Source organism: Bos javanicus, chromosome 20, assembly GCF_032452875.1.
Source record: "Bos javanicus breed banteng chromosome 20, ARS-OSU_banteng_1.0, whole genome shotgun sequence".
Taxonomy (NCBI): Eukaryota; Metazoa; Chordata; class Mammalia; order Artiodactyla; family Bovidae; genus Bos; species Bos javanicus.
Window position 1 is genome coordinate 14,771,354 of NC_083887.1, and position 13,648 is coordinate 14,785,001.

General features: G+C 43.6%; 1 protein-coding gene across 2 annotated transcripts in view; it reads right to left on the reverse strand.

The window, feature by feature from the left end:
• RGS7BP (regulator of G protein signaling 7 binding protein) overlaps positions 1 to 13,648 on the reverse strand; it is a 136,007-nt gene that overhangs the window by 32,706 nt on the left and 89,653 nt on the right. For both annotated transcript variants that reach the window (XM_061393434.1, XM_061393435.1), the window contains exon 5: positions 12,150 to 12,220. In XM_061393434.1, coding sequence (XP_061249418.1) covers positions 12,150 to 12,220 — 71 coding nt within the window. The remainder of the gene's footprint in view (positions 1 to 12,149; positions 12,221 to 13,648) is intronic.

Genomic DNA, 13,648 nt, shown 5'->3' on the forward strand with positions numbered 1-13,648 from the left:
ATGATTAACTATTTTTCCTTTACATAGGACCTTGTTTTACCTCAATTCACTCACTTTATGCCTCAGGAAGAGGTTTCAACTATTTCTTGTTGAGTGTTTCCCTAGCACTTTTTATAGCCAGGCATCTGAATACAAAGGCTTTTGGAGAAGGTTGTCAGCTGTTAAATTCACCAGTTCTGGCCTGAAATTTTTAGTACAATGACAAGTAGAGAAACAAAGAAACAAACCTGTAAACCAAATCCAGTTTAATGAGTTGAGTTTTGGGGAAATAGTGCAATTCAACAGAGAGAGTGAGTAGAAACGGCCTGTTGGAGTGGAACTGGCCAGTATGAGTCCCAGAGGCTGGAGGAGGACCACAGGGAAAGAGCCTGTAAACGGTCAAGTAGGGCAGTGCTAGGATATGGTCAGAATGGAATTAGGAGCAACAAAATGGCTGGCTGGCTCTGGGAAACGTTTTAAAAATTTTATTTGGCTGTATTGAGTATTAGTTGTTGCATGCCGGGTCTTCATTGCACCACACAGGATTTTTGTTGTGGCGCATGGACTCTCTAGTTGTGGCGTGTGGGCTTAGCTCCTCCATGGCAGTGGGATCCTAGTTCCCTGACCAGGGATTGAACCCACGTCTTCTGCATTGCAAGGTGAATTCTTAACCACTGAACCAACAGGGTAGTCCCTCTGGAACTCTTTTAAACCTAAGCTTTGTAAGGACTACTTGCACTGCTCTCCAAGAACAAAGCTAAGATGTTCCCCTTTCCCCAAGCTAATCTTGAAGATGCAGGACCTTGGGAAAGAGCCCAGAATCGGGAGTGAGATGAAGAGATGGATATAGTGAAGACTGTGCCCCAGTTGAATAAAACTGGCTTGTAGATGACGGTTGGTTTTCTCGATAACTCAGCCTGGAGTGCCGAAGTCCATGGGGTTGCAAAGAGTCGGACACGACTGAGCGATTGAACAAAAACAACAAGACACTCAGGAAACTGTCAGGAACAAAACTGAGTCCTGGCTTCCTGGTCCTCTTAAATAAATTGTCATCCAAGTGCCCTGGCTTTTCTCTCCCCAGCCCCCAAGGCTCCCATGTGTCATGCTTGTTTGTACAGTAGCATCACCGACCGAGCTGACGGTGTTCCTTGGAATGCTGCGCTATGTTACACATTTAGATGGAACTAGAGTAGCAAGTTGGAGGCAGGCAAGGAGACAGGCACCCCAGCTGGGCACATCAGATTAATCAAACACAGCCTTCTCCCCACAGTCACCACAGATTACAGTCCTCTCTTAAAACCCACACTCCGCTAATGTGGAGAAAAACAGGACTTTCTTTGTCTTTTTTCAGAGTGAAAAATAATTCACTATAGTCTGGATGTCAACATTTTGAGACTAAAAATGGGACATCTCTTTTTTTAAAACAGTTAAACTTGCCCCAAATAGTTTAAGATGCTGAAAGCAATGTCAAATCCTATATATAAGCCTAATTTCTCAGCAGAATCTCTCAGAGATGAATCATGATATATCTGGAGCAGAAAGAAATGATAACCATATTCTCTCATCATTTTTAGGGCTCTCACTTCTTTAGCCACCAAATGATCAGTGAACTTAACCTAACTGGATATGGCAAAGATACAGCAGACCCTGAAGGTTTTGGTATCTCTGAATACTGACCACACTTCCTGAAACTCAAGTTCAACTGAAAGTCAACACTTCCTTGGAATAGATGCACCAAAACTATGAAGATACTGATAGGAAAGGAAATTTTTATTTTTATTTCTTTGAGACTTAGAGATCTATTTTCTGAATTCCCATTTATTTCCTGAATTTCCTATATGTTTGCCTTTCTCCAAACATTTAAGAAATTTGGGAGTGACCTCACTGGTATTTATATATTATACAAAGCAATTCTTGATATGTATCGTTCCCACTATATGGGGAAATGTCTACATACATTGGTCTGTTGTATTTACATAGAAAGTGTGCATGTGTGTGCTGTGGCATGTGTGTTCTGTGGTGGTATATTTGCTTCCATTTCCTCTTTTTTATGTATTAAAAGCACACAGCTATCATACACAGGGATTATGAGATTTGTATCAAGACTGACCTTTGTATCTGTGCATTCATTACAGTGAATCAAAAAACCTCTGTGCTATTGAAATTCTCCTCATTCACCCTTCTTCTCATATATATATATATATATATAAAACATTCACTCGTGAGTGCTATATACACACACACACACACACATACGTATATAGCATTCACAAGTGAATAGGATGTGTTAGAATTGATGAGAAAGTGCTCAGATGTTAAGCGAAGGACAGGCTGCCTAATAAGAATGACTGCTGGTTTGGGGCATCTTTGTTGAGCATTTGTGACACCTTTGCCTAGCCCAGAGCTTGTCTGATCATCACCTAGGACTGAGGTGACACTAAAGCTTAAAAAATTCTTGGCAGAAATTCAGAGCAGCTTTCTACCCTGTAGGAAGCTGACACCTGCAAGTAAATGCTGAAATTCACCAAGCAGTAAGTCTGCCTGGAATGATTTGAAATGAATTCAATGCCAAGGAAAGATGTCTTTCCACATTGACTGAAATCCTGACTTCGAAGTGAGGGGCTGTCAACAGAATGTGAGCAAAATGGGTGTTTCTCCACTTATTCTAAACTTTCTGCGCTAATCCATCTGAACTTGGGAAATCTTTTATTTTTATTGCTAATGTTTGAGAATTTTATGTTGTCTTTTTTCCAAAGTGCATACTCTCAAAGAACTGTAACCTAGGACAGTTTTAAATTTGAAAATAAAAAGTGAGAAAGGGAAGAGGAAGGAGGAAAGCATAGCAGAAAGTGAAAGCAAAGGAGAGTAGGGTATTCAGTCATCAGTAAATTCAAAATCCAGTTATTTGATGATTAATTTTTGGGTGCTACTAGAGCCAGGAACACTGAAATCCCCTAAGGTACAATAATACCATTTCAAATTACGTTTGCCAATAAAAGATTTTTTACATAAATTATGTGTTAGAAACAGAGGGCATGAAAATGAGGCTTGCAAATAATAAACTGAGGTTTGAGTTTACAGCTATGTTCTCTAAGTCAAGAGGAGTGCTTATGATGAAACTGCAGTTGGAAACTTTTATTCTGGAAAAAAAAAGAGATCTTCATCTAATTCCAGGGTTCCCAAACATGGGCAGCATCAGTTTCATCTGAGGGCTTGTTAAAGCACAGATTGCCGGCCCCACCTCCAGAGTTTCTGAATCAGTAGGTCTGGGGTGGGGCCAGACAATCTGCATTTCTTACAAGTTCCCAGACCTGCTGATACTTCTGGTCCTGAGACCACACTTTGAGAACCACTGAATTACCAAAGGCCTATGAACTGCAAGGCTCTCTGTCAGGTGCTGAGGGTAACACCAGATGGGTCCTAAGAGAAAGGTGACCCTTGGCCTCAGGGATCCTGGTTTGAGTAACTAGGAGGCTTCATTAGAAATGCCATTGGAGAGATATAAATAGAATGCTGTGAGAATTCTCAGAGGGAAATTACTCCCATCTTGTAAAGAGAACATTTGCGGAAGATTCCCGGGGTCTTGGTGTTCATGCTAGGGCAAAAGGGATGGGGAGAACTCGGACATTTGGTGAAGTAGGGGGCAGGTAGAACTGGATGAAGACAGCAGTGTGAACAAAGATGTGGAGGTCAAGGCAGCCTGAACTGGGTCCAAGTAAACAGTCCAGTCCGGCTGGAATTACAGGCATATGAAGAAAGGTTAGTGTAAAACAGAACTACTGAGAATTCCCTGAATAAGGCCATATACCTTCTCTCGCCTCCCTGACGTTACATACGCCATCTCCTTTTATCCAGAAAAGGCTTTTCTGATTGCTCTATGCTTCTACCTTCATGCCTGCATTCATTCTATAAACAAGTGCTGTAGCCCTTGGGCTTTCCTGATAGCTCAGTCGGTAAAGAATCCACCTGCAGTGCAGAAGACCTGGGTGTGATCCCTGGGTTAGGAAGATCCCCTGGACAAGGGATAGGCTACCCATTCCAGTATTCTTGGGCTTCCCTTGTGGCTCAGCTGGTAAAGAATCCGCCTGCAATGTGGAAGACCTGGGTTCAATCCCTAGGTTGGGAAGATACCCTGGAGAAGGGAAAGGCTTCCCACTCCAGTATCCTGGCCTGGAGAATTCCATGGACTGTCCATGGGGTTGCAAAGAGTCGGACATGACTGAGTGACTTTCACTTTCACTTTCACAGCCCTTGGAACATTGTCTGTTTCCAACCCTGTGCATCCACAATTCTATAAGCAACTCTTTATGAGACAATAAATTTACCCTTGCTGTTCAACTCTTCATCTCTCACTCACTCCTCAACCCTCCTTAATTAGGCTTTGTGCATGCCCCCAATTCCAAGACAGCTGATTCTGGCCACCTCACCAGTGACTCCTTTGTTGCTAAATCCTATGGGTAATTTCAGTTCTTATTTAGCTGAACTGCCCCACACTATGAGCCATTTTTTCCTTGCAACTTTCTTATTCCAGTATGCTGAGATTTATATCTGTTTTTTTGTAAACTCTTCTTCTTTTCCCTCAAAACTTAAATTTTGGTATTTCAGAGCTCTTCTCTGTATACTCTCTGGGGGTGGTCTCAAGTATTTTCAGGGCTTCAATTACCAACATGCTGCTTGTGTTTACATCTGAATTTCCTGCCCTTCCAGCCCCCATGTCTCACACCAACATAAGGCATGTACATCCACCACAAACTCTGAGCACTGGTCTTAGAGTGTCCCCACAATCAGAGCTCCATCTGTCCTGTGCTCTATGTCTGCTGGTACCGCTCTGCTCTACCTTAGTGATGGGTACCATCATTCACTCTGCTTTGCAAATCTGAACTCAGGTTTAATCCTTGATTCTGCTTTGCTAACATATTTCAGCCAACTGGCCATATCCTCTTCTCCAAGCCCCTGGCTTTAGGTCAGATCATAAGCATTTCTTACCTGGCTTATCATACTTGCCTACTAACTGAACCCCTCCAGTGACCCCAGGATAAAGTCCAAACATCTTAATATGAAATAAAGTGGTCTTAATGACATAGCCCCCCTACCTCTCTAGTCTCTCTCTGAAGCCTCTTTTCTAACCACTTTCCCAATTAATGAAGTACTTGTAGCTCATCAAAATCCCCTGCTCTGTCATCTCCCCAGATGTCTTCACACATTTGGAATTTTCTGCCTAGACTGTCTTCTTTCCACCTTTTTCTTTGGCTAATTCTGATTTATCATAAAAAAATCTCAGCTCACACACTTTGCAAAAAGCAATTCTCAATTACTCCCATCTCCTCCATCCCCATTTATAACTAAAATCTGACTAGGTGAGAGTCCAGTATGCCCTTGCAGCATCCGTTGCTGACTATTATGGCACTGTTGCATTTAAACCCTTTTTTTTTTTTTTTTGTCTTTCCAATAGTGTGTGTGTTTCCAGAATTCACGTGCCATACCCTGAGGGCTCTATCACAATCTCTGCAAGGGATGGCTATGCCAGTTGAAAAAGCTTCCCAGGTGATTCTCATTCCCATTTTGTCCTGTGGAGATGGAGAGCCTCTAGGGCAGTGGTGCCCAATCTTTTTGGCACCAGGGACCAGTTTCGTGGAAGACACTTTTTCCACAGACTGGGGTGGGATAGTTTCAGGAAGATTCAAGAGCATTACATCTATTGTGCACTTTATTTCTATTAATATTACATCCGCTCCACCTCAAATCACCAGGCCTTAGATCCCAGAGGTTAGGGACCCCTGCTTTAGGAATAGAGAGATCCCCAGCACCTGGCACATCATGGGTGACCATCACATGTTGGATAATGGTGGGGACAAAGAATGCTGAGGTGAGAAATCTATTTTTCCTTCGGCAATGTGTAGACAGTTAAAATTTGTGAGTAGAGGCTCAACATAATTAGAGTAATGTACTAAGAGACTGATGTATGATCAGTGATGAGTGGATTAGATTGGAGGAGAGAGAGGGGGCCATAGCATACATCACACTGAATCCTGGGCAAAATGTTGTACAGATTGCAAAGAATCGGGGATAACTGGTAAAACTGCCCAAAGTGATATTCAGACACCAGTTTGAAGCACAGAAAGTCTTTAAATGAGGCACTGGGGAAGGGCCAACAAGGTCATCTCTAGGCTAGCAGGTGGCATAACAGCTCATTGTCCTTCAGCTCCATGCCAGAGAACTCAACCATGGCTAGGTTGGTTCCGGTTACGCACATTCACACTGGAGTGGAGCAGGGCTGTAGAGAATGGGGGACCTGTTCCTAGACCTGGTTTAGTCTGGAGCAGGACTGTCCACAGGTGGTACAATGGTAAAGAAACTGCCTGCCAATGTAGAAGACACAAGAGATGCTGGTTTGATCCCTGGGTTGGGAGGATCCCTTGGAGTAGAAAATGGTGACCTGCTATAGTATATGCCTGGAAGATTTCACAGACAGGAGAGCCTGGCAGGCTACAGCCCACAGGGTCACAAAGGTTGGACATGATTGAGGGGTTGAGTGTGTGCGCACACACACACACACACGACTGTCTGCAGGAGAGGACCCATTCTAGAACAACTGCAAGTCCTGACTGATCCACTCGAGACTGACTCTAACGCGTGGTACCACCAACTGAATTTTAGGCAAAACTAAATGTACTGACAACACCGCACAGGATTCGTGAAGTCAGAATTTTGGAAAAGGTGAAACTGTCTTTCAGGCTTAATTTACTTCTGCGATGCTTTGTTTGATTACAGCCTGCATTTAGAAGATGCTTGTCCTTCACTTTCGCATCTCCTTTTAGCCTTTGTCAGTAACCTTGTGGGCTCTCCACAGGTGGTTCCATTTGTAATCCATTTGACACAGCAAGACTCTCATAATTAATGAAGCTCCCTACAGAACTGCCAGTGACCCAGAATGTAGGACAGGAGAGGCGCTGAAGCAGAGGAAAGGACAGCAGGTTGAGAGCCAGGAGACGGGGAGGCTGCGAGGAGCTGCGGCAGAGCAAGTCAGGCTCCCTCTTCTTCTGCGCACCTTTGTCACCAGTCTTAAACAAAGTATGGGAAGGTAAATGCCCCGTCTCAAATGAAGGCATAATCATTAACCATTACAATGCCTGCTCTTGGCCACTTTTGCTTGTCACTGAAAGTCAATTTACAGCATATTGTTGCTAAATCAAATTTTGATTGTGGTGGGAAGGGGAGATGGTAGGATTAAATCTTGAAATGTTAAAATCAACAGGAAGAGTTTCTGAGTTGAGGGACAGGATAGGGTCTGGAAGGGCTTCCCTGGTGGCTCAAATGGTAAAGAATCTGCTTGCAATGCAGGAGACCTGGGTTCTATCCCTTGGTCAGGAAAATCCCCTAGAGAAGGTAATGGCTACCTATTCCAGTTTTTTGCCTGGAGAATCCCATGGACAGAGCAGCCTGGCGAGTTACGGTCCATGGGGTTGCAAAGCGTGGGACACACCTGAGCAACTGACGCGCACACACACACGTATGGAGTTTGGAGAGCAGGGCAATCAAAGCAGTTCCAGGTGGGTCCCCACATACTTGCCTGGTGGGATTTCTACATGGTCAGGATTTGAGTAGGGAAACAGGGCAGTATCTTATTCCTTTTTATCTCTGCTTCAAACACACATGTAAATGGAATAAAAAGAGAAAAGAAAGACACAGACAAGGAAAACAGATGGCTTTCTATAATGCTTTTCATCCAGTTAGAATTCTGTTTTGAAAATAAGGTTCTACAGAAAAGAACTGGAATACATTTTTCCACATGTCATCCCACACTATTTTCTGCTTAGATGAGACCTGGATAATAAAAAGATTGTCTGAACAGAGTTCCAAGGAGATAATGGGACAGCCCCTATGCTCTACCTTGGTGTATGCAGTCAGAGAGAGGAATCTGGTTGATTTCCTCATTAAAATGGTGCCCTATGCCTCTGCTAACAGAGAAGGCAATGGCACCCCACTCCAGTACTCTTGCCTGGAAAATCCCATGGACGGAGGAGCCTGGTGGGCTGCAGTCCATGGGGTTGCTAAGAGTCGGACATGACTGAGCAACTTCACTTTCATTTTTCACTTTTATGCCTTGGAGAAGGAAATGGCAACCCACTCCAGTGTGATTGCCTGGAAAATCCCAGGGACAGAGGAGCCTAGTGGGCTGCGGTCTATGGGGTTGCACAGAGTCGGACATGACTGAAGTGACTTAGCAGCAGCAGCAGCAGCAGCAGCCTCTGCTAAAACATGTTCCCAGAGTGACTCCCAGATACCTTCTCTCCTTCCTTTAGGCCTTCTCAGACCCCTGGTGGAGACTCACATCCCTGCTTCTCCACTGCTCACTCCCAGTGTGGTCAGTCAAGTCCTACTCTTTGGAGGCCAGGTTCCTCTGTCCTTGGAATTCTCCAGGCAAGAATGCTGGAGTGGGTAGCCATTCCCTTCTCCAGGGGATCTTCCCGACCCAGGGATCGAACATGGGTCTCCTGCATTTCGGGCACAGTCTTTACCATCTGAGCCACTGATCTCTGGTCTGGGTGTGTTTAATGAGCCCTCCATCATACTGTGAGGCCCGATTAAACTTGCCCAGAATAGAGATGCATCTTCATGTGCTAAGGGTTCCCTTTTCTCCCCCAAATGAAGAAACCTTAATTTCCCATAAGACTTCACCTGAATTTTACAAATTATTTTAGTATGTATATGACTGAGTCCCTTCGCTGTTCACCTGAAACTACCACAACACTGTTAATTGGCTATACCCCCAAATCAAAATTAAAAGTTTAAAGTTGGAAAAAACTTATTTTAAAATCATACAGCATTACTCCCTCCTGAAGAAGACCTTCTATCTCCTAGCTTTTTCCTTTTCATGTCCCAAATGGATTTAGGATTCAAGTCCTGGGTGTCCCTTGTTTGGATTTTTTTCCTTTTCGCTGACAGTATAAATCATTCACTACTATTATTATATTTTTAAAATGTATTTAAAATTCTAGTTATTTTTTCTGCTTATAAAAGTAATAAAGTTATACAAAAATTTCTATTATATTATACTTTTATGATTATAAAAATGTCCTAAATGAAGAAAATAAAATATCTGTTCTTCCAATAATGCCTAATTCAAAAACTTTTGGATGAACTTTTACTAATTATAGGGGGAATGTTTCAGATGTTTAATATAGGCTACATGGAATCCATGAAATTCAGCCTGGGAGGGTTGTCATCCTTTTAAGGAAGTACAAGAGGAAGCCCACATGCTGTTGGTGGGGGTACTTGCTCTACAGATTAAGAAGCTGAGGATAGCTTCAGAGGTGAGCCCCAAATCCAGTCTCAGGGATCAATATTCTGGAGAGCAGGTTCAAGGTCGACTTTTCATGGGCTCAAGGTCAACTTTTCATGGACGTTACACACAGTGGCTTCAGAGTGAACGGAAGTTGGGGTTATTCTATTTGATGATGATCTGGAGTTTTCCTGAACTAGGTTGGTGGGCCAGCTGGTAAATAATAATAATAACAACAATATACTGCACTTGTTGAGCGCTTCCTCTCTGTAAGGTTAGTAGCAGGCATGTGATAAGCATTTTTTCATTGAATCTTCACAACTCTCTGAAGTAGGTCACCTGATCTCTTTTTCAGGGATGAGGAAACATACATGTTCAGAAGGGAAACAACTTCTTCCAGGAAAATGGCAGAGCCAGCATGGTAACCCAAGGCTCGCTGTAACCATGCTGACATCTAGCAGCAAACTTGCATGCTGTGTCCACAGGGCCCTCGTCCCCACCATGAGTTGGAGTAAAACACAGCTTTCTTAAAACCCTACAAGTCCTCTCAAACATAACTCAAAGCCCAAGGCAGTAAGCCTGGGTCAACAGGCCCTTCAGGGGGTCCTTGCAGCTACCTGGTACACCACATCTCCTGCCTCTTATTTTCCAACACCCGCCCCCCTCCCTTGCAGCTCGGGTCACACCGCACTCTTCTGTCTGTGTTCTCACCTCCACCTCTCCACCTTCTGCCACACAGCTCCCTGAGCCAAGCTGTACTCCAGCTCTGCCGCCAAATCCTCTCCCTCCTCGCTCAGAAGCAACCTGCCCTCCCTCCTGCTGAGGCTGTGCTCAGCGAAAACAGGAGGGGGATCTTTCCTTCTTCCACAAACCCTTTCCCCACCCTGGGTGTACCACTCTCTGAAGCGGATGCTTCACTTAAGATTGCTCTTGGCCACATGTGCTTGGTGAAAGTGATTATTACTAGCCCTTTGTACGTATCTTCAGACTCTGGGGCTGCAAAGTTGGGTGCAGGTTGAACAAACATTTACTGTTTATGCTGGCTTTTACTCTACTGTATTCCAAGCATTTCTCTAGGTACTGAAGACAAAACAACTGTATGGAAGCATACAGAGACCCTTCCCTCACAGAACTAACATCCTAGTGAATATCCCCTTTCCCTCCCTGTGTTAGAGTGTATACTCCCATAGGATAGTTCTGGAGACGCACTGCCTGGAATCACATCCCAGACTTCCTACTTATAGTCTGTTTGGCCTTGGCCAAGTTAGCTAACCTGTGTCTCAGTCTCCTGTAAATCGGGAAATGTGAATAGCATTTCCCTCAAACATGTTATTAGAATTAAAGAAGTTAATACAGTTAATACGTCTAAGGTATTTAGACTAGTGGCTGTGACACTATAATTTATATATGTTTGATCTTCGACCTATTCCTGGCACAGAGGTACTAAAACTCTTGGAATGTCCTTAGAGGGCCATAAAGATGTCTTTTGTTAGGTTAATAATGTGATTTTGGGAAAACACCCGAGGACAGTGTTTTCCTGAGTCAGGAAAACACCTGGCTCCTAGGAGAACCAACTCTGTGATTGGAGGGTTAGAACTTTCCATCCCATCTCTGACTTTCAGGGAGGGGGATGTGTTGGAGGTTGAACCAATTGGCAATGGCCAATGATTTAATCAATCATGCCCGTGTTTAGGAAGTTGCCAGAAAAACCCAAAAGAAAAGGGTTTGGAGAGCTTCTGAGACTGGGAAGATGGCCCTCCAGAAGAGGGCATGGAATTTCTGCACCCTTTCCCCACACCCTGCCCACACTTCTGCCATCTGGCTGCTCCTGAGTTAATATCCTGTAATAAGTCAGTGAACTGGTAGGTAAAATCTCTCTCTGAGTTCTGTGAGCTGCTCTAGTGAACTAATTAAACCTACGGTGGGGCTCATTGGACCCTCCGATCTAGCTAGATGTACAGAAGCTTATGTGACAACTTGGGCTTGGGACTGGGGTCTAAAGTTGGAGGGCGGGAGACAGTTTTTTAGGACTACTGAACCCTTCACCTGTGGAATCTGATGCCATCTCCAGTAAGTGTCAGAAATCAGTTGAGCTGCAGGACACCCAAGTAGTGTCTGATAATTGCTTGGATATGTGGAAAACGCCCCCACACATTGGAACTGGATACAAAATCACAGTGGCAAGATATGTTAATTACTACTGTTAGTTTGTTTAGATAACGTGTGGATGGCAGGGCATTTCCTTTGGAGGTGTTCTTAAGTCTCTTCCACTATAAACTTTAAAGAAAACCTTTTTTATTTTGACTGGGTCTTTGTGGTTGCTGCACGGGCTTTTCTTGTCATGGCAAGTGGGGGCTACTTTTCCTTGTGGTACACAGGCTTTTCTCATTGTCATGGCATCTTCTGTTGCCAAGCAAAGGCTCTAGGGCACGTGGGCTCAGTAGTTGCCACTCCTGGGTTCTAGAATATAGGCTCTGCAGCAAGGGGGATCCTCCCTGGCCAGGGACAGAACCCAGTCTCCTGCGTTGGCAGGTGAATTCTTTACCACTGAGCCACTGGGGAAGCTGGCTGTAAACTTCTTCAGCCCTTCTGTGTTTGCCACACCTGGTGCAGTGCTCTTCGCAGGGTAACAATGAATACATGTTCTCGACTGACGGGTCCAGAGAAGGAGGTGTCTGTTATCAGAGTGTTTCTCAACGCCCCTCAGAACAAAAGTGCTCTCACCTGATAAACTATTCTCTCTTATCTTCTCAAGGAAAGACAAATGTACACTCGATGCCTTCCATTGCTTGTGTAAAAAACACTTGCTTTCATTTCTCAAGAAACAAGACCCAAGGTTATCGTGTGAAAAACATCCTCTGCCTCAAAAAGAAATGACAAGACTCACCTTGATTTTTCAGTGGTAAAGGCATAGTTTCCCTGAGTTTGCTTAAAAGGTTTTTCATTTCTCGCATGTCTCTGTAAAATTGATAAAAAGAAAAAATAATCAGCTGTAAATTTTGGAAACGCAATCTCCAACTGTCTGTTCTATGACACAACTGAAGTACAAAGTCTGTGCCTAAGTGTACCAGTTTGAGCCTCCAGTAGGCAAATAATTGCATTTATTTTGCTTTTACAAGAAGAAGAAGAAAAAAGTTGAGTTGGGTTGGCTCTGAAGGAATTAGAACTACTCTGACAAACATTTCCACAGGGCATTCTGCTAGTAGGAGCCCTCTATCTCTGCCTTTAGTTGGACCTGGCTGAGATGAGAGACGAGTACTCTGGTAATGAGGACAGTACTTCAATTTCCAAGGGCAGGTGAAGGACACCCAACTAGGACATCAGGGGTACCCTGGGGAAAGGTGAGGCTGGGCAATGCTGTTCTCATCTGGTCCCAGTGCTGTCCTAGCTGTGCGTTCACTCCGTCGTCCCTCATTACTCAGAGATTCAGAGTAACACAGGTGTTAAGCATTTCCAAGGGTCAACACATTAAATTGACTTGGAATATTTTTACAAAGCCCTCCCAGTAATTTTAAAGTGCAGCCCAGTTTGAAACCCACAGATCTCTTAGGGAAAAGTGATAGGGAGAAGCAAGGAAGCCCTCTCCCATAACAGGTCTACTGTGCCTACTTCTCCCACTCGCTCCCATCTCCTTTGACCAGAATCTGGATTTTGAGGCTGAAATGAAATACTGCCAATGCTGAGGGGTGGACTTTCGTATTATTATTATCCGCCATAGCTTGCTCTCTGACAAGCTTACAAAACTTGATTAGTGCTTCTGTTCAAGGTTTCTGAAAAGGAAAATGGCTTTGCTGATGAACTATACCCTGACCATGGCACTCTGGCAGGTTTTTCTTCCTGGGAATAGAGGAAAGCATTTTCTACTTTATAAATTAAGAGAAATCACTCCCTCATCATTTGTCTATAGTTCTATCAGATCATGCCAACCAGCTTTATTGTTTGAATTGTTGGATTTCCAAGCTTATACAAAGTCCAAGTTTTATTAATAGCACATAATTACCACATGCTTCAATTTTCTATAAACACAGAAATTTGGTAATTAGCTTTAGAATTATATTACAATCTGAAAGTAAAACCACAATGGCTATAAATGCCACTGTGTTACATTTCTAAAAATAAAAAAATAAAATGTTCATTATCTTGTCAATGACTCAACCCCACACACACAGAGCTCTCGGTGGAATTGCCCAGCGTTCATTCAGCTGCTCCACGTTGGCTCTGGGGACATGAGTAGCAAAGGACAAGAAAGCAGTGTGAAGGCCAATAAAGAAGGGGCTGATGCCTCTGCCTCAAAGAATGGAATTTTTAGCATCAAGATGTGATTATGATTATATTATTATTGCTTCCTTTTCCCAAGTGAAATAGAATCACTGTAGAATCTCTTCT